This window comes from Calonectris borealis, chromosome 9 (assembly GCF_964195595.1).
Source record: "Calonectris borealis chromosome 9, bCalBor7.hap1.2, whole genome shotgun sequence".
In the NCBI taxonomy this organism is placed as follows: Eukaryota; Metazoa; Chordata; class Aves; order Procellariiformes; family Procellariidae; genus Calonectris; species Calonectris borealis.
In genome coordinates, this window is record NC_134320.1 from 24,940,455 (window position 1) to 24,964,209 (window position 23,755).

General features: G+C 44.2%; 1 protein-coding gene across 2 annotated transcripts in view; it reads left to right on the plus strand.

Annotated features, from left to right (window-relative positions):
• MECOM (MDS1 and EVI1 complex locus) overlaps positions 1-23,755 on the plus strand; it is a 47,767-nt gene that overhangs the window by 16,126 nt on the left and 7,886 nt on the right. Inside the window, exons 4-10 of one of the 2 annotated variants that reach the window (XM_075157430.1) lie at positions 268-415; positions 1,469-1,622; positions 7,691-9,053; positions 11,104-11,191; positions 14,203-14,229; positions 21,509-21,675; positions 23,007-23,084. In XM_075157430.1, the coding sequence (XP_075013531.1) occupies positions 268-415; positions 1,469-1,622; positions 7,691-9,053; positions 11,104-11,191; positions 14,203-14,229; positions 21,509-21,675; positions 23,007-23,084 (2,025 nt within the window). The remainder of the gene's footprint in view (positions 1-267; positions 416-1,468; positions 1,623-7,690; positions 9,054-11,103; positions 11,192-14,202; positions 14,230-21,508; positions 21,676-23,006; positions 23,085-23,755) is intronic. The other variant, XM_075157431.1, reaches the window with a different exon arrangement.

The window sequence follows — 23,755 nt, forward strand, 5'->3', positions numbered from 1 at the left end:
AGCGATGGCAGCCGCATCTCCTGCAGCATTTGCAAGTGGCAAAACATGAGAGGATGTGTTATTCTGGTAGGGAGGAGGAGGTTCTGCCTCCCGGCTGGGGTGAGCCCGGTACTCAAAGGACTTGGGTCTGTCAGGATTGGGCCTTTGGGGCTTTTTTTAAATTTTTTTGCTGTAATTACGTGCTCTGCTCTCTCCTCCTCCTACAAACCGCTGATAAACCCACGTGCGTGCACGGGACCTGGCTGAGCCCTGTTTCTCTTTCCACAGCCTGGAGAAGCACATGCTGTCGCACAGCGAGGAGAGGGAGTACAAGTGCGACCAGTGCCCTAAAGCTTTTAACTGGAAGTCCAACTTGATACGTCACCAAATGTCGCACGACAGCGGGAAGCACTACGAGTGTGAGAACTGTGCCAAGGTACAGTGAATTTGTAGGCTGCCTGGTGCGTCTCGTGCCGCTGGATGTGCGAGAGCATGGAAGTGGGGATGCCCAGGGCTGGGATGCAGGAGGGTGTAAGGCTTCTGCCGTGCTCCGGATGGTTTCTCAAGGGTTTACACTTCTACTTTATGAAGATGTTATTTTTCTGCCCCCTTTGATTTGGAAATGGGGTCTGAACTGAGCACTGATGCAGGATGCTGAGCACCCCCGAGCTCAGGGCTCGGTGCCTTGCGAGGACTGGTGGGGTGGAAGGGGACCACTGAGGGGCAATAAACCCCGGGGAGATGCAGGGCGGATGGGTTCCCCAGGCTGTGTGCCAGGCGTTGGGACCAGAAACTTCAGGCCACTACTGCAATATAAATCAAACTAAGAAATAGCGATGGGCCCCAGCTGCGCTAAGTGAGCGCAACTGTCTCATCTCTAGAGCGTCTCTATCGCTTCCCAGCACCGGGCTTGCTGTGTAGATTATTTGTATAGCATGCGGTGCTCTGCCTTGCTTTTTACCAGATTCCCAAAGCTTGGGCCTTTTGCATGAGGACTTTCTTGTTTTTAAGTAGATTTGCTGCAATAATGGGAATTTTACATTGAGCTGACACTCATACGATGCAACCCAGCCCTGGGTGCTAGGACTGCGTGCGGGATTTCTTACTGTCACGCACTCAGTTGTCGTTATAAAATATTTCTATTGCAGTAATGCTTAGAGGTTTCAAGCAGCCACATTTTGACTTGTTTTCTGTGAAGTCCCTGACCTCAAAAGCACAATTTCTGATGGCAGAGTCAAATGCATCTGCTGCAGCGGCTGCAAAGGGGTTAACAGATCCACCAAATAATTGGCTGATCCTGGGAAACTGAGGCCCCATCCTGCAGGCTCAGCTCCCATTGATGCCCATTAGCGAGGCTGCGATGCAGCCACGGTTTTTAATCTTAAATACTCCCAAATAGCTCCAAGGTTTGAATTTTAAGAGACTCTTGTAATAACTGGCTTCTTCCACGGTTAAGTTTCTTGGTTAATCAGTACTCATTTCCTAGCAGGTTTTCACGGACCCCAGCAACCTTCAGAGGCATATTCGTTCCCAGCATGTTGGGGCTCGTGCTCACGCTTGTCCAGAGTGCGGCAAAACCTTTGCCACTTCTTCAGGCCTCAAACAGCATAAACACATCCACAGCAGTGTCAAACCTTTTATATGTAAGTCTTCAACTAAACGTCTTTGGTTAAGCGTTATTTCTTTTGGCGAAAAGCAGCGTAATCTGGAAGCAGGAGGTTGTGGTGTTGCTCCCTTTGCATTTCCCGCTGGCTTCACGGGGGCTGCGAGTTAATTAAATGAGTACTGGGTAATTCATAGTCCGATGCAAAGCACTGTTTTCATACGATTTTCCTTTTCAGGCAGACACTGTATGCGGGATAAATGTACCTGTTGTCCCTGGGATATTTTTCCGTGCACAAATGCAAAGAGCAAGCGGGGAGTGGGATTTAGCGAGAAGGAGCCGTGCCAGCCTCGGCGGCTGCAGCCTCGTTGCTTTGCACCCTGCCAAGCTGGCTGCTCTCCTTCCCGCTCCTCTGCACGAGCAGCAGCCCCCCTGTGCTGCGCCCTGTGCTGGATCCGGCCCCGCTGCACCGGGCAGCGTCAGTGCTGGCACGGGGGGGAGGTGGCAGTGCCAGGGTGGGCAGGGGAGGGTGGCAGCGGCTGCCACCGCGGTCGGGATGCGCTGGGAATTAGGCAGAGCCAGCAGTACCTGGAAGGCTGCTTTGCTTTAGGAATGAATTTTGGGCCACAGGGTCTCTACAGCAGATGCCATGACTTTTGCTGGAGTTGGAAAATAAACCTTAGAGGCAGTGAATTTCAGTCAGAGGGGCTTGCTGCCCATCTTGAGGCTCCTTTGCATGCCCCGAATTTAAGTGTTGAGTTGAGCTATCAGATCTTTGCCAACAGCTGCTTCAGCAATAAAGCTGGCCTCGTACGTGGGCCTGACTCCGTACCGGGCTATAAATCAGATCCTCAAAGTCTCACGGGTTGTGTTTACTGCTGAGCCAGATCCTGCTAGGAGCTGGGGAAACTGGGTGCACGGGGATGCTGCAGGTTGCTTTCTCTCCCTTTCACCAGGGAAGCAGAGGCAGAAAATATATAAGAATATTGTTCTCGCTAGCGCTAATCTCCACCACAGTCTTTTCAGGCACCTGCTACGGCTTAAATGTCACCTTGTGACCACCTCCCCTACTTGTCCGCTAAACTTCGTAATTTTTTGCTGCTCTCAACAATAATTTACCAGAATATCAACACCACATCTGGACAAAACGGCGGCCACACGCTAAGATAATTCCTCAAGGGGAGGAGTATTGGCTTGAAAGACCCATTTGTGCCAAGTCTGTATGTCTGCTGTGGGGTTAGATAATACTTTTGGTTTGGGCTTCTTCAATGAGAGAATGTCTAACTAGATACAATAATAAATATCACTAATAATTTTTAAACCTGATAACAGGTTAAGTAATTACACTTAAAGATTATAATTACTAGAAAACAGTAACTTCTGGCCAGGTAGGGAGTCTTCAGATGGTCCTGTTGCAATGCCTTACATAAAAGTCTCTAAGTGGCATCTCTCTTAAAGGAAATAATCTCTCAAATGCTCTTTGTTACTGTTTCTTCTGATAAGTCAAAACAGCAACCGGTATTCTTCGTATGTACAGTGTGAGGGATGAAAACCCATTGAGCAACCTACGAATAACAGCCATGTAATTGCAGAACAAAAGGGTTTGGAGACCACATGTTCGGTAGGCTTTGCTGAGCGATGGAAGGGAGGTAGGGTCACCTAAAGGAGATATCTGTTTTCCACCAGAAGGCCACACACCATGATTTACTCGTACCAGTCTGTTTATGGCAACTGTCTCTTATTACAGTACACCGCCCAAGCTTGAGTGAAAACTCACCAACACTAAGGTAATTACTCACTGCCTTCGCAAAATCTCCAGCCTCTCCAAATAGAAACCACATGCCATAATAGACTGAACATATTCAAAATAGTACTTACAGTAATTTTTTTAATAAGCAGAAAATATGCAAACTTAACTGCTGGCTAATTTGGGGTCCAGAGACAATCGCGGTACAGAGCGTTTGTAGGCATGAGATGAATTTTTGCAATTTGGGAGCCAGATTGGGAGTTTGTGTTAAACCTGGGGGTCTGTAGAGCAATAAAAGCTGCAAGGAGGGAAGCTTCCCTTACAAGTTAGTTGCTTAGAAGTATGGTGCTGAGATTTAAAGGGTGTAATAAGGTGTAATAGGAGAAATCAAACCCAGCTTCTGTCGCTTTGATACGTGGAAGCAATTAAAGTTGATAACCGTCCCCCATCTACTAAAGTTTAAGCAAAGCTTTACTCGGAAATAAAAGTCACGTGACGAAAAAGAGGTAGCTCTTGTAACACGAACTTGTCTGAGGAGTCCTGGCTCAATCCATTTGGACGCAGAGTCTCCTCCAGGATCAGCGGGGCTTTGGTGGGGCTTCACTGATGCCATGTTACAGCCGGGCTTCGGGCAACAGTCCCCAAGAGTAAGACTGCTCTGGGGGGGAAGGGCTTTGGACCTGCGCCCAAAACTTCTTTGCCAGCCTTGAGAGCCCGTGGATTGAATAGACTGCCTGTTAAATGCAAGAGACACCTTGAGCAAGCACCTCATTAAATAATTTTAAATAACTTTTATGCTCAAAAAGGTAAAGTCTTCAGTGCAGCTGTTAATTGTTTGATTGAGATTATAATAATAAATATTTCCATGTTTTAATGGTATTGCCATTGTTGGTTTAATTTGGTTTTAAAACTGAGATAAAATATATTTAGTCAAATGATTAATTTGCATCTCCCTTAATAGTTTGTAAGGATATCTCCCAGTCGTAAGTGTGTATTTTTGCTTTTCTCCAGAGTAGAATCTTTCTTGGTTCTGTTGACTTTTGAATATATTAATGGAGAATAATAATTTAATAATGTGTCGATGTTCTTTAAGGGAGAACTTCCCAAACTTTAGGAAGACCAAATCTGTGCCAGTACAGCCCTTTCCACCCGCTCGCCACTCTAGCCTACCTGAGTGAAGCGCTGTATTTAACGGAATAAGAAGCAGGCCCTCAACACAACCTGGCAGAAGATCAAAAGTTCACAAAACATGATTTGTTTTTAACTATACGTTAGCCTAGCCTTGTAAATGTATGCATTGGATATTTTTTTCCTGGAAAATTATATATGGTGTGATGCTCTGCTGCTGTATGGTAGGCAACACTCTATCCGTGTTGGTAGAGTTACCCTGCTTTACACAAGGAGAGGAGTTGGCCCATACTATCCAAGATGAAGCTGCAAACCTATGGATATGTCACTCCAGCTGTACCATTTTGGTCAGTTTAATTTTGGTTTCGGTGATCACCGTGATGGGAGCAGGGGGAGCTTTTTGTGTAAGAGCCCCAACAGTGAAGGTAAGGGGCCTGATTCTGTACCGTGAATTATGGAGGTGAATTTTGTTTGTGGGAGCAGAAACCATATGCCTGCGATTAGGCTAAAAACAGGAAAAATAGCAGAAAAATCAGAGGTTCATACTGCAGCAAATAAATGACAAATAGTTCTATATTAAATAAAAAATAGTTCTATGTTAAATAGGCAAATAAAATGTTTTCCAACAAAAAGAAACAGAAAGTACTTGTCCAGAGAAAATCAAGCGTTTTCAAGGAACTAGAATAATTTACTTTCTCTTTTCTTTTCTTTTTTCTTTTCTTTTCTTTTCTTTTTTCTTTTCTTTTCTTTCTTTTCTTTTCTTTTCTTTTCTTTTCTTTTCTTTTCTTTTCTTTTCTTTTCTTTTCTTTTCTTTTCTTTTCTTTTCTTTTCTTTTCTTTTCTTTTCTTTTCTTTTTTCTTTTCTTTTCTTTTCTTTTCTTTTTTCTCTTTTCCTTTTCTTTCCTTTTCTATTCTTTCCTTTCCTTTTCTTTTTCTTTGCTTTTCTTTTTTATCTTCTCTTCTCTTCTCTTCTCTTCTCTTCTCTTCTCTTCTCTTCTCTTCTCTTCTCTTCTCTTCTCTCCTCTCCTCTCCTCTCCTCTCCTCTCCTCTCCTCTCCTCTCCTCTCCTCTCCTCTCCTTCTTTCCTACTTTTCTCTTCCTTCTTGTCTCTCTTTTTCCTTTCTCTTCCATCTTTTTTCTTCTTTCTTTTTCATTTTATATTTTATTTTCTCTCTTTTCTTTCTCATCTTCCCTTGTGAATGAAGATTTCCAGCAGGAACAGTAACCGATACACAGCAACAAACATTCTTCCTGAATTACCGCACTGCAAATTTCCTGTGTTTGGGCCCAATTCTGCACTCTTTACCCCACAAATTGTCCCAGGGATGTCAACGGGACGTGAACAGGGAAAACGGGCGGATCAGGCAGGATCAGGCCCTCGAACAATAGGAGCATTGTTGCTGAGATATGAAGCAGCCTGCTGAAGAGGTAAACAGTTAAGAGATGACAACAAGTGGTCAAGTTTCTCAAGGGCAGAGATTTAGAGGAGCAGGAAGGTTAGCGCGGGCCCCGGTGCGAGTGGAAGTTAGAGGACGTGATTGCAGTTCATGGGAACCAAGAGTGCAGGATGGGTTACATTCAATTCAGTTTCCTTTGCAAGCTTAAAATAGAGCCATTGTAAATTATGTCAGTCTGTCTCAAATCATGAAAATGATTGTTAAAAAGGCCTCAGAATACACAATGTGTATTGTTGTGTGGCTTTGATGTGTGAAAGATGAGAGCATATGATATAACACAAATTAAATAAAAATAAAGTGGCCATATGCTTTTTCCTGGCTGGGAAAAAAAAAAAAAGGATTTATTACAGAGGGATAACACTGCTTACTGATAATGCTGCTGCCTTGTTTTTAAACAAGGCTGGAGCTGATACTGCTAGAAGCAAGGTAGTGCAGAGACAAATTTTAGCATAATGAAGAGCACAAGACAGAGCGCAGCCTTGGGACTTGCCCAATGCCCCTGCTCGTCCAAAGGATGACAAAAGGGGACATAAAATGGCGCTGGGGAGCTGCACGTTATCCTCTCCGAAACCACATTTTAACTTACAGACCTATAATTTGGTTGCTGCCCCAATTGGCTCCCTAAGGTTTGTAGCAGCCAGAAAATCAGGGACGTGCAAAATCCCGTTTGCTTCAACGACGTGATTCACACTTTGCAGCATCTCGCTCTGCACCACCGGGACCACTTTCAGCCTCCTGCTACTGAAAATGGTTGCTGGAAGCCGTGCTCCCACGTGCCAAGTGTCGCAGGCTAGACCAGGCCCGTGAGCTCAAGGTAGATCTCCTCCCCTCCCTGGTTTCGGGCTTTCTCCAAAGCTGCTTTGGTGAGGCTGAAGCTATTGTCATCCCGGAGGAGTTTGAAAGGAAATCGAGCTGTTTTGAGCATCAGACGTGCAAATAAATACAGCTGCATTCTTAAAGGAGATTGTTGTTGAAATGTAGTGTATTTTTTCATGTGCAAGAGACAAATAAGCAATATTAAGACTAGTGAAGTTATTAAGACGTGGCATTTAGAGTTACAGCATCCCAGGCACCTGTAGGGACACTACGCATTACACGAATAGAAACGCTTTGGCCATACGAGAGTACTAGACTGAGGTTACCCAGGCTCTAGCCTGGACTTCCATGAGATTAAATTCTTAATTGTAAGTGGGGAAAAAAGTGTTGTTTTTTAATAAGGTTATGCACCTGGTTGTCTCCTCCTTCACCTCTTCCATATCCTTGTGGTCTTGCAGACTGAAAGCTCTGTGAGGCAGCTCTGTCCACGTCCTGTCTGGTCCTGCAAATACTTATTTTAATGACTAACTTTCCACACGTGAATAGTGACGTGAACGGATGTCATTTGAAGACACGAGCGCTTGCTCCCACCGTGGGTTCGTACGGTGTTACAGCACCGAGCCGCGGGTCTCTGGGTGCTAATGCAATGCAGAATGACAGTACCGAATGTGCAACGCTGTGCAATACAAAGAGCAAACAAAGAAACATTGTCTTTTGGTGATTTCAGACCTTTTTTGGTTTGTTGGAGTGGGTTTTGGTGCTGTCTTTAGACATTTGTCTGCTTGGATGCCTTGCTTTGGAAGAGTACAATAGCTTTTCGTACATTTGTGCACCCAGACTTCTCCTTACGGCTTCCTAATTGAGATTTGGCGGGTAAAAAAGTGGTGTTATTTGCAAAATTTTGAGGGTGGGGGCAATTACCATAAAGCCTGAGATGTGTTGTTGTTGTTGTTTACATACAGGTGAGGTCTGCCATAAATCCTATACTCAGTTTTCAAACCTTTGTCGTCATAAGCGCATGCATGCTGATTGCAGAACCCAAATCAAGTGCAAAGACTGTGGACAAATGTTCAGCACTACGTCTTCCTTAAATAAACACAGGAGATTTTGTGAGGGCAAGAACCATTTTGCAGCAGGAGGATTTTTTGGCCAAGGCATTTCACTTCCTGGAACCCCAGCTATGGATAAAACGTCCATGGTTAATATGAATCATGCAAATCCGGGCCTTGCTGACTATTTTGGAGCCAATAGGCATCCTGCTGGTCTTACCTTTCCAACAGCTCCTGGATTTTCTTTTAGCTTCCCTGGTCTGTTTCCTTCAGGCTTGTACCACAGGCCACCTTTGCTACCTACTAGTTCTCCTGTTAAAGGACTACCGAGCGCAGATCAGACAAACAAAAGTCAAAGTCCCCTCATGACAAATCCTCAGATACTGCCAGCCACCCAGGATATTTTGAAGGCACTAAATAAGCAACCACCAGTAGGGGAGACTAAGCCAGTGGAGCTTCAACCAGAGAGGTCCTCTGAAGAGAGGCCGCATGAGAAACTCAGTGACCAGTCAGAGAGTAGTGACCTTGACCTTGACGATGTCAGTACCCCCAGTGGCAGTGACCTGGAAACCACCTCGGGCTCTGATCTGGAAAGTGACATTGAAAGTGAGAAAGAGAAATTTAAAGAAAATGGTAAAATGTTCAAAGACAAAGTAAGCTCTCTGCAGAGCCTGGCTTCAATAAATAATAAGAAAGACCACAGCAATCATTCCATTTTCTCACCATCCTTAGAGGAGCAGACTGCGGTGTCAGGAGCGGTGAATGATTCTATAAAGGCTATTGCTTCTATTGCTGAAAAGTACTTTGGTTCAACAGGACTTGTGGGGCTGCAAGACAAAAAAGTCGGAGCCTTACCTTACCCTTCCATGTTTCCCCTCCCGTTTTTTCCAGCATTCTCCCAATCAATGTATCCATTTCCTGATAGAGACTTGAGACCGTTACCCTTGAAAGTGGAGCCCCAATCACCCAGTGAAATAAAGAAGATCCCAAAGGGAAGCTCTGAGTCTCCCTTTGACCTCACCATAAAGCGTAAGGAGGAGAAGCCACTCACTCCCATACCCTCAAAGCCAGCAGCCCCCTCTGCCGCAAGCCAGGACCAGCCTCTAGATCTCAGCATGGGCAGCAGAAGTCGAGCCAGCGGCACAAAACAAGCCGAGCCTCGGAAAAACCACGTCTTTGGAGAAAAGAAAGGAGGCGACCTCGAGCAAAGGAAAGCTTCGGAGTCCTCCTTGCAGCACGCCAGGCCCACCCCGTTCTTTATGGATCCCATTTACAGGTAACGGACTATCTGCTGCCTCTCGGCATCCTTTGGTACAGGCAGTTAGGTCTGCCAGGGCCACCTGCCCGCAGATGCGGGACAACCCCGTTCCCATCCCACCATCCTTGGAGGCATCATCCCACCCCCGGGGCGTGGGGTGGCCCAGGCTGCATGCTGACCTGCGCGCACCGCCGCCCATCCCAGCTGCTCCGAGCAAACCCCGGGTGTCGGTTAAACCACGACACCGGGTCCGGTAATGCTGCAATTAGCAAGTCTTCATGACCGCCCTCGTTGCAGCGAGTCATCAGTTTAACCTGCGTGGCTTGACATGCAGAAGTTGAATATATTCTCTTACCCAGAAACGAATTGGCATCAGTATTGAATAGTTACCGGGTATTTGGCATCGCTGGTTTGCCCTAAATTCCTTTTCTTCCAAAATGCTGCCCGCTCGCCTTTACCGCCCTCTGCCTCTGCCTTCCCCTGGAAATTAGAGAGATCTCAGCGGGGTGCCAGCTGTACACCACCTTTTTAGTTCCTCCTGAATTATGTATCTCCTAAGTACAACAAAGAAGCAAATTTGTCCTAAGGTGTATAAAAAGTATGGAAATTGAGAGTCATTTCTGCCTTTTTTTGCACTGATCTGAGCGAAGGGTTGATTTATCTGGGCATTTCATCAATATAATTGAAGGCGCAGTGTCCTTCCGTGTGCAAAGCCTCACCGGTGGGCTCGGTCATCTGATCTACCTTATGAAAACAATGGGAGCCTTGTCGTTGGCTTCGATGGGTGCACAAGCAGACACCGTCAGTGAGCTGAGGTTTTAAAAACTAGCGGTAAAATCCTGACCCCTCGGTGTTTCCCAGTAGGGCCGAGCTGGTTCTCACTGGGATCTGGATTTCACCTGCGTCCTGTGTACGTCAGCCCCTCTTTGCCCTTCGCCTTTCTGCTCGTCTATGTGTAACCAGCCAAAGTCATGCATCTAGATTAGTTTAGAGAAATATTAGCCATAAAAATATTTGTCGGTAGTATAAATGACTGATTTTACGGCCTATTGTTGGAAAAAAAAAAGTTACTGCCACGTAAATGATGTCAATTTATTACTTTATCTGCAAAAGAAACGCTATGGGCAAAGTATTTGGAGAATGCTCTCGCATAAGACAACAGGTACGCATTGTGAAGAAACAGGATAACAGGATATGATGCTATTTACTGAGATGGTTTTATTCATGCCAGATTGATATCTGTATTAGACCATAGGTTTTCTTTGCGTCATATTTATTCTAAATGCCTGAAGCGGTGGAAATAATGATCCATGTTTTATGATCCTGCATTACAAACTAATGAAATCTGTACAAATTCTGGCAGCGTAGCACGAGGCCAGTTGTTACCGAGCCTTCCTTTGCCGTGAGTTACATCTACATATGGACAACAGGATCTGTCCCTTGAACCGTACACATCAGTAACAGAAAAAGCAAAAAATCTCAAATTTCCACACGGCTTCCGAATTACCCGCGCTGCGTTTCGCTGCCTAAATGCCCACATGAGTTGATCTGATCGCAGTCTTTGTCGCTGGCATATCAGATTCAGTGCGTTCCTACAAGCCCGCCTTTCTCGCCCTGCTTGTGCACGGCCATGCACAAGGAGAGGTGTCCGGGATGGTGGCTGCGATGTCTCGCATGAGCAGACGAGGAGCTACCCATTGCTCAAGGCTCCTGTTGCCTTGAATTCCTCTCCTCTGAGTGGAAAGCACACTCGGTTGCCTTATTTCTTCATAAAAGTGCTCGGTAGTTAGTCATTGGTTCCTGTTACAATTACTACCGGTCTTTTGGAATGGGATTATTTCCTATGTAAATGGTACAACCTCCCTTTAGTGGCGATTCACAGCCCCCAGCCGCAGGAATGAGCTGTATGCGGGAATCGAGAGTTGACTGTACTTCCTTATCGTTTACTGTTATCTCTGAGAAAGAAATGACTTGATGTATAATTGACTATTTTAAACATGAGTAGCTGTATAATTATTAATATCTGAGACCGATTCATCACAAGAAAATCTAATTTTAACATTTACAGAGTAGAGAAAAGAAAGTTAACTGACCCACTGGAAGCTTTAAAAGAGAAATACTTGAGACCTTCCCCGGGATTCTTGTTTCATCCACAAGTAAGTATTTTGGGAATTTTGATGTTGTAAACAAGCCTGTTGATGCTTCAAAGCAGGTGCAGAGAAATGAATGCAGTCTTAGTCATTTTTGGATTTCCTAAAACACACAGTTTTTGCTGCACCATTGTGGTGGAAAAGCGTAAGCATTGTTCTGAGCTTCTTGATGTTTTGCAGATGAAACAACATGTTTTGATTATAGAGGAAGCCAGATTCAAACTACATGTATGTTTTAGAACCATGTTCCTCCAAAACCGTAGCGTAGCTACCAACACTTGCAGCTACCCGTGTCTTCTTCAGCACTCTACCGTGCCCTGGGCCATTGCAGTGGAGTCAAGATTGACTACAAGGAGATGATGTAGATTCAAAGTCGGGCCAGCGAAGCTGAGCATCCCAGTTGTCAATATTTAAGGACTCCCAGAAAAGAGAGAAAACCTTCCACCCAGTGCTTTCAATCTCATAATGCAAATGCTCCGTCTCTTTTAGGTAGCCGTTGTGGGCTACAACACGTGCAATGACTTTGTAGGATCCCTGCTCCTCCGTGCCTGAAGACACGCTATATGAGAGGGCTGCTGTCCTGTTCATAGGCCATAATCCTGCTGCTTATTTGCTGAATAACAAAAATTTAGGAGGGTCTCCCTAAAACGGTGTAGCAACTGCAATGTCTGTGTAGTATAGAAAGAGGACCTGTATGCAAACTATACGTTGCTTTTCTTCAACAGAACCGCACCCTCATTTTGTCTTCCTTCTCCATGCTTAAGGAGATTTTGCTAAAAAGTTGAGTTCAACCTTATGCCTGAAATAAAATGCTCTGTGGTATTTGCAAATTTGAACCCCTTGCTGACTACAGGCTGTTTCATCCTAATAATGACACCCCATATGGGTCTTGTATTTTAAGCACACAACCAGGAGCTGCTGTCTCTGGTTCAGCTTCCTCTGATTCCTGGGCAAACCATGCCAATAATCTGCTACAATTTGGCTTTTTTCTTTTTTTTTTTTCAATGAAGGCAACAGTTGTTATGTCCTACGTTGTATGGAATATATTCTGAAATACAGGACTTCTGGAGAACTGGGAAGAGCAGCTGGTGGCTTATATAGCTGCAGATGCACAAACATAATGCTATTGCATGGGTGGAGAGTGCAGAAAAACACCCTGTTCCAGTTCCAATGCCTGTAGGAAGCGAAGAGTCTATTAAGTATTAAAATTATTGAGAATTTATGTAAAGTCTTTAATAGCAGCTCAGCACCTCTTGCTGAGTTACCTTACTTGCCCAGGTTGCAAAGCGACAAGTAAAAATTCCCATTTCATAGCAGATAGTACTAATCATAGAATCATAGAATCATACAGGTTGGAAAAGACCTCTAAGATCATCGTGTCCAACCGTCAAAATGCACAAATACGCCAACAGGAGCTCGATCCTCTTTGTGTCCCCTGCTCTAAAACCAGGCAGGTTCCTCTCCATGAAATGAGTGATTCTGTTAGAGCAGCTAAGGGGCTGTAAAGTAATAGTAAATTATTTCAATGAGGGCGTTTTAAGTACTGTATTGATGGAAGAAACTATTATTTTGCTCAGTGCTAGCTAGCTTTTCAGAAGGTGTAAATCGATGTCGTTTAGTGAAGTTGGATCAAGGGGCTCTGAAGGTTTTGCCGCAGGTTGGTCTGATGACGGTGGCAGGTAGCGTGGTCGGCGGGTGGGAAAGGAGGCTGTTTGGGTAAAATGCACCGTTAGGAGTTTGTCTGTGGTGGGCAGGGAAGGAGTTGGATACTCTTCTATGTAGCGATGTATGACTGAGTTAAATGGGAACTGGAGGGGGGTTGACGGGAGTTAGGCGAGGATGCTGTAGTCGTGCAGGTGAAATGGAGACATTGGGCGTTTTGCCATTAGCGGGCAGGATGTCGGGATTTCACCCCTCCTGTTTTTTTACAGAGACTTGGTTAAATGTATTGTTGGTGCCCGAGGAAGGTCCCAGTGTGGTCACCAGGTCCATCAGCGTGAGCAGGAGGTGTCGGATGCCACCTCCCTGCCGCGGTCCAGCCGAGGCGGGGCAGAGCCAGCACCCTCTGGAGCAGGGAGGGCTACTTGTGCACCCGCGTTGCCGAACGCATACGCGGGAGTGCACAGATATGCTCGTTATACCTTTTTGCCCATTCCTCCACATTTCTCACTGTGCAATAGAAAAAAAAAATCCCACGGTGAAGACTGGCTTTCATTTTATCACTTACCTAGCTGCTAGGGGTAACGTCTTTAACTTGGTCTGAGATGGATGGGTACAAAGGTCATGAGTGTAACATGCACTCTTACTACATTGTAAAAAAAACCTAAACCACCGTCACATGTCCTGTCAAAAGAGTAAATGCCAAAATCTGCTTTCTTGCTGACTTTAATAGAAAGGATCTATAATAGAGTCTCCTGTTTGCAAAGGCAGAATTTGGCTCGGTATTTATAGAGGAAGGGGGAACGGCTTGCAGAAAAGCTGTTTTTCCTTTACAGTCCTGTTCACCCCTGTAAAAGCACAGGTGTGGATTGCACTGCGTGTTTTCGTTTTCTGCTGGCAGGATTTATCTGTGTAAAATATGAACAAAATTACTGTTTGTGTCCTACAAGTTTGTGTTTCTGTAAGTGAATTTATTTCCGAAGCTTGCCATCTGATGAAGCAAGAATTTATTTTTAACTGGATAATACGCCAGCTAACAGATGGATCTTTAAAATAGGTTTCTGAAGTAGAGATTAAAGACATAAACCCTGCAGTCCTTACCCTGTCCCTGCCTGGGCACAATTCTTCCCAGTGGCGCTGGCCCGAAAGCTATGAAAATTAGATCATTTAACAGTATTTCACGATAATTTGCCATTATAAGGATTGCATTTTTAGGGAGGGAATACCGCGATGCAACAAATCATTTAGAATAACATCTTAATTAGTATCTTTAAATAAAATCTTAATTAATAGACTGATTGCAATGAGGGTTCCAACGCAGGAATAATGTGTTGTTTTTGTTTCAATTTTGCTCCCAGTTCCAATTGCCTGATCAAAGAATTTGGGTAAGTTCATTGCTTATATTTTTGATTTAATCATTGTGAAATAAATTGTGTAAGAAAAATACAGTATGAAAGATAACTTACCACTCAATTACGGAGCATGCCACACTTTCCTACAGAGTGTTGTAGCTGTAGCGGATAAATATCCTCTTATGTCAAATTGGCTTTATTTTTACCTACTTAATCTTGCTGGTTTTATTTGGTGAAGGCAATGGGAGCTTTACCTGAGTGAGGGTTTCAAAATGCAGTTTTTGTTTATATTTGACTGAAATTGTTCCAAGCCGTTTCCTTCAGAGATTGCAGTGAAATTTTCAGGCTGAAATCTTGTTAGATTGCAATAGTTATAAATATTTAATCTGCGCTTGAGACATTAAAATACAGAGCCTCAGAGGACTTCACGTTTCTCTCTCGCATTGACTTCAGTGGGAGTTAGTCACTTTAATAGCTTTGAAGTTTTGAGCTTAATTGCTCATTGCTGTACTTAAAGCACAAATAAAACACCCATTTATTTGCCGTGTTTGGGTCAAATTTGTCCTGTGTGTATACTTACATCGTCCCCCTTATGCGAACAGGAATTGGGCTTTTAGTACTACGGGATAAATTTGAGCTTGCTCTTCTATTTTTATAAAACGTTATTTTTAATGCGTCTAAATCGTTCATGAAAAAAAAGAGCCACAGCAACTGCTTTTGCAGATGCAACTCGTATAACACCGTGTTTTGCTCTTGCATTGCTGGCTCCTCAGCTGCAGCACTGAACCCATAAATACTTGTCCCAGATTTTTCCCAACCTTCGGGCTTCGGAGGGGAGAGCTGGAGCCAGCCCGGCTGCGGCTCGGGTCCTGACTCACTCCTGCTCATCACTCGCAGTGAGACGTGGACTAATTTCACAAGACGAGGGCAGAATTTCGCAAAATGAGATCTGAGATCTTCACGTACTCTTTCCCACGTGCGTCTCTGTACGGGGCTAGTCCAGGAGCCCTCGGAGGTGCCGCCCCTGCAGATTGGCACTTAGCCCTGCTCTCCTCTTCAAAAGCAGCGACGCACCTTTGCTTTGCGTACTCGTGGCTTTTAATCCCATTGTCTCCCTGTAAAGCGGTGGTTTATGCCGCTGCAAAAGCTGCACTAGGATCCTGAGATGAAAGGAGCTAAGCAGGCACCGAAGGACTCCCGCGAGCACCCGTAGACGCTGAATGAGCTCAACAGATAGGAGGTAGGGTTAGATGCCAGGCCTGGAGAACACAAGAGGTGGTTCCCACACATTTTCTTTGCAATAGAGGGAATTCAGCCTAGCATATGAAGGATTTGGGATTTGGCCCAGGCACCCTGAATCCTCTGCTCTCAGAAAAGTGGCTCTGTTTGGGCATATTTGGGAAGTTGAAAAACCCAGTGCAGGCTGTTTCTTCTGTCCGCTTTCCTTGACATTGGCTTGGTCCTCAAATTTCCATCGTCCTGCTGCTTTTTTGTGAGCCATGCCAGTGCTTTGAGCAGCTGCAGCAGAAACAGGTATTTAAAACATAAAGTGCCTAGAGCAGGATGCTGATTCATGGATGAATCTTCATCTTGAGAGATTTGAATATGTCACACGAGCCTTTCTATCTCAATTCACAGTTGCATGTGCCATATATTTCAAGATTATTTCAGATCGTTTTTCATTGTTTGGCAGGAACCCTATAGCGCAAATCAATGGGCAGCACCCTCTCTTGAATGGATCACGATTTATTTAGTCTGTAGAGTCTTTCATCGCCTTCTGGTCCCATCAAGAGAAGGTTGCTTATAAAGAGGTTCAGACTTTATTTGCAATAGCTTTATGGAGCATCGTTGTAAATAATTAAAATAACTTTACAAATAAATGAAAAGAAATTTGGTGAGTGCATTAACAAAGCTTTTATTTTACTGGGCTTATTTTAGGACACGATCCGTTCTGTTAGATCAGCTAAATCCCCACCAGCTGCATTAATACAACTGGAGTTATTCTGGAACTATACTGCGGATCAGCAGGAGTTTCTCGCTACTGCTTCATAAAGCTCAGCCGCGTGTGATAGGTCTCTTGAATGTGAATATAGCTCAGCCAAGTTCCATGGCTGGCTGTCCAAATGCACACAGTTTGAAGACAACAAATTCACTAGTCGTAGTTTTTAGAGAAAGCATTATAACTTGAACTGGGAAGGGAGAAATCCTGAGCTTTGGTAGTTGGGTTTTCAAGATTTCTCGAAATAACACTAGTAAAAATAGAAAGCAAACATTTGAACAATTTTTTTTCCCATGAGTTACAGCCATAAAGTCAGTTGTTTTTGCGATAATAGCAATGAAGGAGTCGCGTTTGTAAAACATGAGGTCATGTAATTCATGACATTGTCTGCTAGATTATTTCATATCATCAGGTTATTCTTAAAAAGCAGCAACAACAAATCTTTGCTTTATTTATGCCACTTTTTCTTCTGTTGGTTAATAAATTTTAAGGCAAATATTCAAGGCCCCTGCTGATGATATCTTGCCCGTTGAAATGTTTATAAATACTTGTTTTAGCCGATTATGGTAATGTCTGCATTTTTGAGTCGGAGCTGGGGAATTGCGACTGCATATTAGTTTGCGTCAGTAGGAGGTTAATAGCCTCTCAGGGAGCGGGAGGGAGCGGGGGGAAAGCTGCTTCCTTTTCCAGACATCTGGACACAGATAGAATCAACAACTCTTACATATGTAAATCAAAAGTTACTGTTCTATATAAAATACTGTCATTCACTGATCTCAGATTAGGAGCAGACGTGACTTGTCCATAAGGTAATAGCTGTATGTAATGTAATAGGATCTTCTCGCTCCCCTGCCTCCTCGGAGAGCTTTCTCCATGGACATGGCAATTACGCTAATCCCATCTTTGGGGTCAAGCTGTGCCTTCCTCCCCGTGCCCCCTTCAGGGATCGCCACAGCCCTTGGGTGCTCGGCCGGGGTGCAGACCTCTCCCAAAAGCGCTGCCCGGCGGCTCGAGCCGCACGCCCACCTGCCTGGTGGTCCCCGGGGACCATCCCTGGAGAGACGAGGTGGCCATGAGCACCCACCTAACCTCCCCAGACAGATGCTGTCGCTAACAGCTTGCTCCAGGAGTTTGGTGGATTGCTGACCAGTAGCATCTCCATGGTCAACACGGCTGCTATGGAGGCAAGTCTTGCTGTACCATCAGCAGTGATGGTGTTTTGAAAGGAGTAGGAGCTACTTCAGTTGTGTTTCAGCTGAAAGAGGGAGTTTCATTGCGGAAGAGGGAAAGCCATCCCCTGGGTTAATAATTAGTCAAAAAAAAACAAAAAAACTTGGAAAAAAAGGGTAAGACTAAATTAGTGATTTTTACAATCATGGAAGGTTACCAGTGAGTCCACCTGGGAGTCGCTGGGATCTGAACTGTGGCGCATGTCTGTGTATGACGTAGGAAGAAGGGTGACCAGGCAAAGAGCAGAGTTTGTGGCTGTTTATTGAGAATAGCTAAATCCAAAGCTGACTGTGAAGATTTTGCTGAAGATTCACAGAAAGCTGAGTCACCAGGGATTAAAATAGCAATAAAACTCAATGTCAGTAAGTACCCAGTAACGCCGAGGGAAAAGTGTGACTCTTAACTCGTGTCATTCTGGAAGAAGATCTTGGAGTCAGTAGTTTTATGAAAATATCATCTGAGTGCTTAGCAGAAGGGAATTGAAAACATCGTTATGTTATACTGCTTTCAGGTCTTGAATACAGCTGAAGTCCCTCTCAAAAAGGACGTAGTAGAATTAGAAAAGACACAGAAAAGTGCAACAATGATGATCAGAGGTAGGGAACAGCTTCCATACAAAAAGAGACTAAGCAGATTTTGATTTTTTCAGCTTGGAAAAGAAATGCCCGAGGGAGCTGTGCCCCAGCTCTGTGAGACCATGAATGGTGAGCAGAACCTGAATGAGAAATGGTTATTCATTAGTTTTAACAATACAAAAAAAAATGAGGGGCACCCAGCTGAATTATCAGGCAAAAGGCTTAGAAGGAACAAAAGCCAGTATCTTTTCATATGCACCTAATTAAATTGGTGAACTCTCCTTGACAAAAATATAAATGGATTCAAAAAGGGTTTAGCCAAATGAATGGGAGCCGCAGCCACCAATGGCCGTTCAACACCGCAATCGAGATGCAACCTCCAGTTAAGGCTCTTGCACCTCTCCTTGCTGGTGCGTGACAGAAGACACTGGGGAGAAGGTCTGTCCCTTCCCCTAACCCTAACCCTAACTCCTGCGCATCCCCTGGGGCCACTGCTTGAAACCGGGGTACTGGTTTCCCAAAAGCACGTGTCGGAGGTTTTATAATCCCTGCTTGGTTTTGGTGCCTGAGTTAGTCCGCAGCGCGACAACCCCCAGATTTCATATTACCCAGTTAAGATTTTGCAATTAGACTGACGAGCGGGGGCTGTCTACCTGAATATAAAGTCATGGAGAGCGTGTCGTGGGTCTGGGGCGGCAGGATTTTATGGGCTGTAACAAGCCCGTGCTGCCCGGGTGCCCATCTCGCCATAGGGAATTGCATCCTGAAAGCCCCGAGCACCAGCACGCTCCAGGACTTCTTAAGAAAATGCCCTGATTTGGGTTCCTGTGAGCCCTATCTCCAGCAGATAGTAACTGCTATAATTATCCTGACAGCAGTGGGGTGCCACCGACTCGTATCAGCAAAGGCTTGGGGCCGAGCACTTCCCGTTGTTGCTGGTGCATTTCTTGAAAAATATAAATCATACCAGGTGACTACATGGATCAGTCTTTTAAAAAAAAAAAAAGGCAACAAACACAATAGTCATTCCTATGGTGAGAAACATATTTTTGGAAAGCGAGTAATACTTTAAAATAATTGGAAGTGCTTGTGTTTCCTCCGAAGGAGGGATTTAAGATTAGATGCTGATTTCATACCTATTTTGGGACTGATGTAATCCTGGAGGCGGTGCTGGAGGTAGCGCTGATCTGCATCGCCGTACATCAGAGAAGAATCGGTCTCAATTTCTCCCCTGCAAAATCCTGGAAATAAGAACTACAAAAAATAAACATGACTAAGCCATTTTAAATGTAAAGGGGAAAATAGTTGCTTTAATATATTACTAGAGGGGACCATGTACATGAGAAATGGTGATCCAAAAATGATTTAAAACCACTAGATAATGAAACTGACTTGAATATTAAATATACATAAATAAAACATTTATTATACCTCTCAATGCCCTTATTATTCTTCACCATAAATATGTGCTATCATAACCCATGCACTGTCTTGTCACTGCTAATCAGCCCCAAGGCCAAAGGTCATTTTTCATTCAAAGCATTTATTTTCCACAATTGCAAAATAGAAGAATGAATTCTTGCAGGGAACAATTAGAAGGAATTAAAGGCAGTGGAAAGACTATCGTAAAAGCTTTAAAAATCAATTCCCGACTAAAGAAAAAGATGAAGTCATCTAAAAAGAAATATATGGTAATGTTGAGTTGTACGGGTTGATAATGACATCTCGGTGCCAAGGTAGAATTACCTCCTCTCCCAGCAGCATCATCATTACATATCTCACGCCTGTGATCAGTACATGTCAAAATCCTTCATATTGACAAATGTGCTGTCCACTTGCATCTGTGGAGAATGTTTTAGCAGCTGAGTGATTATGAATCAAACCCTAGAGCTTACAGCCCCTACTGCCTTGCAATGCTTTCACATTTGTTGCCTGACAAGTAAATGTATCTTGACTTCCCTCTGAGATTTTTTTTTTTTTTTTTGCACCGTGTTTGATGAAAGACATTTGGCAAATTGGCAGTGGTACCCTGTACATTGCAATTTGTCCTCGGCATTAGGAATCTGAGCATGAAATGAGAGGGCAGGCTACAGGCTAAAGGGAAAAAAACCAAACCAACCCAAAGCCAGAGCTAACCAGCACGTGAATAGTCATTCCAGGAGACAAACGTGTGATTCTGCCCATTAAAATAAAATTTAAAGAAAACAACAAATGTGCAATTCTTCCCATTAAAATAAAATTTTAAAATCCCAATAATTGGAGCAGTCTCTTACGGATTTTGAAGAATGGGCTGGAAAGGTGTGCTCAGCTGAGGAGCGTTCAGCGTCTTGTCTCTCAGATAATTTCCTCCTTCATTACGAGCAGGGTATTGCACAGGGCTCATGCTGTGGTTTTTATGCTCTGTAGGTGAGATCTTGGGTTTCTTTTTTTTCATTTGTCTGTGGTGTTATGAAGAGGCAGATGGTTACTCTCACCTGTCAGTAGGCTCAGGAGCAGTCTTGAACTCTCCAAGTGACAATGTTTGAGGGTTTGGAGCAGTTTTTCCTGGTCGGTTCCAGACACCTTAAAGGAAACCATTCTCCAGAAATTATTTAATGCCCAATCCCTGAAAATTAAAGCCATTTAAGACAGCTAACCAAGAGTGGAGGCATCTCAAAGTGCATAGGATTTACAAGCAACTGAAGGCAGAGCAGGAATATTAAGAGGCTGTAGAAAAACAGAATAAGCATCTAACAGGTAATGTAAACACATAGCACCAAACTCACCAAAGCTTCATTTCTTATGGATTTATCTCATGGTCTTTGACTGTGATGGGCAAGAAGACTGGACTGAATGGTTGGATGTGGCTGGGACATTGACGGAGCCTCTCTGGATCTGGCTTGTTGCAGCCCTTGGTTGAGCTAGAGTGTTCAAAAGGAGTCCTCTGCCATATTTGTCCTTTGCCGTATTTGTCCTCCGCAAGTCCTTTAAAAAAACCCCCAAAACAAAAAAAAAAACCCTGTAGGAATTCAGTTATTATTGGGTTCTCTATTTTTTCTGTTGATTTGGTCAAAAATGGCCAACGGTTTCAGTAGGTGGGATGCACAGAATCATAGGCACACCACCCACAGAGCACGACTGCATAAACTGGAATTTTATAGAAGCTGAGGCTTAAAAATAAGAAGAAATGAACACTGGCTAATTTAGATTTTGTGTGGAAGCAGCTTTCCACTATAGCAATCAGGACAGACGTTCTGCTGTGTGCTGGCCTTGCAGAGGAACAGCACCCCGCTATAGCAGTTACGGGCGTTATTCCAAGTGGGACAACGTTGTGGCCACCACCTTGCCTAATGTGCCCCATAATTTTTGTGACTGCAACTCTACATTTGCTTTTTTTTTTTTTTTCTATTTTTTTCCCTTTTTTATTTTCCCTTGGCTCTGTATGTCGTTTGTATTTCGTGTTTCCAGTGAGGGCAGAAAGCCGAAGCAGTATTCACCGTGACGGGTTCTGTGCTATCTTCTGTTGCAGATGTCAGCTATAGAAAACATGGCCGAAAAGCTGGAGAGCTTTAGCGCCCTGAAACCGGAGGCCAACGAGCTGATCCAGTCGGTGCCGTCCATGTTCAACTTCCGCGCGCCGCCGAGCGCCCTGCCCGAGACCCTGCTGCGGAAGGGCAAGGAGCGCTACACCTGCAGGTAGCCCCAAAACCGCCCCGCGCTGCCCTCCCGCGCGCCCGAAATCCCCCCTGCTCGGACAGGTCCCAACGAAACATGGAAAGCGTTTCGCTTTGGGGTTCTTATTTATGACGTTACTGGTGTTATGAAACAAAGAGTTTGCCCTGTACCGGCTTGATAAATGAGGTGGAAACTGTTTTATAAACAATGCTTTTTTCCAAATTTTCTTATCGCTTTCATATGCACAAGTGTGCTTTCATTATTGATTTTTTTGATCATAAACTGCAGACGTGTTTTTTCTCAGGCTTCTGGTTTTAATATCCAAAGGGATCAGTGATAAAATACATGACTTATTAGGACTTATGTGTACAGACTTAAAAAAGAACACAATGAAGATAGTCATTGTACGTGCAACCAAAATGAATGGGAGCTTTGTTGAGGCGAGCAGAATTAACTGCGCGGGTATTTTGAAGGCTTATACATCACGTTGTGAAAAAATAAATGGGATGTTAAAAGTGAAGGGGTGCAATCTTCAAAGTCGTCACGTGGAGCAGCCACCACCCTCATTCACTTAAGAGCGCGCCGTGCTCGGTCCCCATGCACAAATGGGCTGAATGTCATTAATAGAACTGTGCCAATTATGAACTGAGTATTAATATGTTACTTCAACGAGGAGGGGAGGGCTCACGATATTGTTATTTTTTTGCCATTATTGTTCCTGTGACATATTATCGAGGTTGGAGAATGTTTTTTAAATTGCATTATTTAGATACCTCTATCATCTCCAGAATGCGCAGGCGTTTGACACTGGCATATCAGTTTATCTGATCTTTTTGAAAACATGTCACCTTCTTTCCAGACATGTTGTTATAGAAACATACCTTGATGGATTAGGTCTTTGAGTCTTGTCTGCTCTGATCCTATTCAGTGCACAGAATGATGTCACATTTGCTGACACGTAGAATTGGTTGAAAGGTTTGAAATTTGCTTACATGGAGGCAGAAATCCAAGGCTTTAATAACAGATTCTCTTGATTCCAAATCTGAATGTGACAGATAATCACCTAGTGAGCTTAAACATTTTGGGTGATCTTTAAAACTGGTGTGTTTTCATATATCCCTTGCTTATGCACAAGAAAAGCTGGTCAGTGCCAGCAATTCCAGTCCCATTCTTATGCGTGTGTGTGTCTCACTCACTTATATTTGCTGAATGATTTTATGGAAATGTCGTTATACCAAAGCATATAGTACCATATATTAATGATTCAATTTGGGCTGTGTGTCTGGGGCAGCTCAAATTGGGACAAAGCCATCGAAGGTTGCATTGTCTTATCAAACCTTTTCTTATCACAGATACTGTGGCAAGATTTTCCCAAGATCTGCAAACCTAACACGTCACCTGAGGACGCACACTGGAGAGCAGCCCTATAGGTACCGCCACCCCTTACCCGTGTCGGTGCTGTGGGCAAGCGAATAAAGCGAGGCAGTGAGCGCTCAACAGCCCTGCTCGGCCAGCTCCGGCGCTCGCTCCTTAGCGTTGGTGACCCACCATTGCCTTTTGGTCTCCAACAGGGCTTTTTGCAGTCGGCGCTGATATTCAGCGTTGGAGCTGCGGAGATGGGGGAGGGTTTTGGTCCTAGTTAGTGAAATTCTTTGGGCTTAGGCAGCTGCCCAGGCACCGTCCGCAAGTCCTGCCTTTGCCTCGCGGGATAGCTGGCACTTCTGAACCAGCATGGTTGAAGTGATTTTCAATAGGGCTTATGGTCATATTTTCCCTTGCAAAGATTTTTTTTTTTTTGTAAGAGCTCTGCGGTGTTATTTGCAGCCTAAAGTTGGGTATTTCGTCAATCATCTGATGTCTGAAAGGTCCCGGTTGCAAAGGCGTTACTGTATTTATTTGTCTCCTGCCTAATCTGGATCCTTTCTGAGGTCTGCTTAACCGAAACCCATGTGGGTGTACTCTCTTGTTGATAAGAATATGTATGTGATACGGTATCCAGGACAGTCACATGCAGAAATGTGTACAGAAGCTTCACCTTATTGAAAATGAAAGACTAATTTAAATCAACTGGAAAGAAGCCAGTTCATGTTCCAGTAAAACA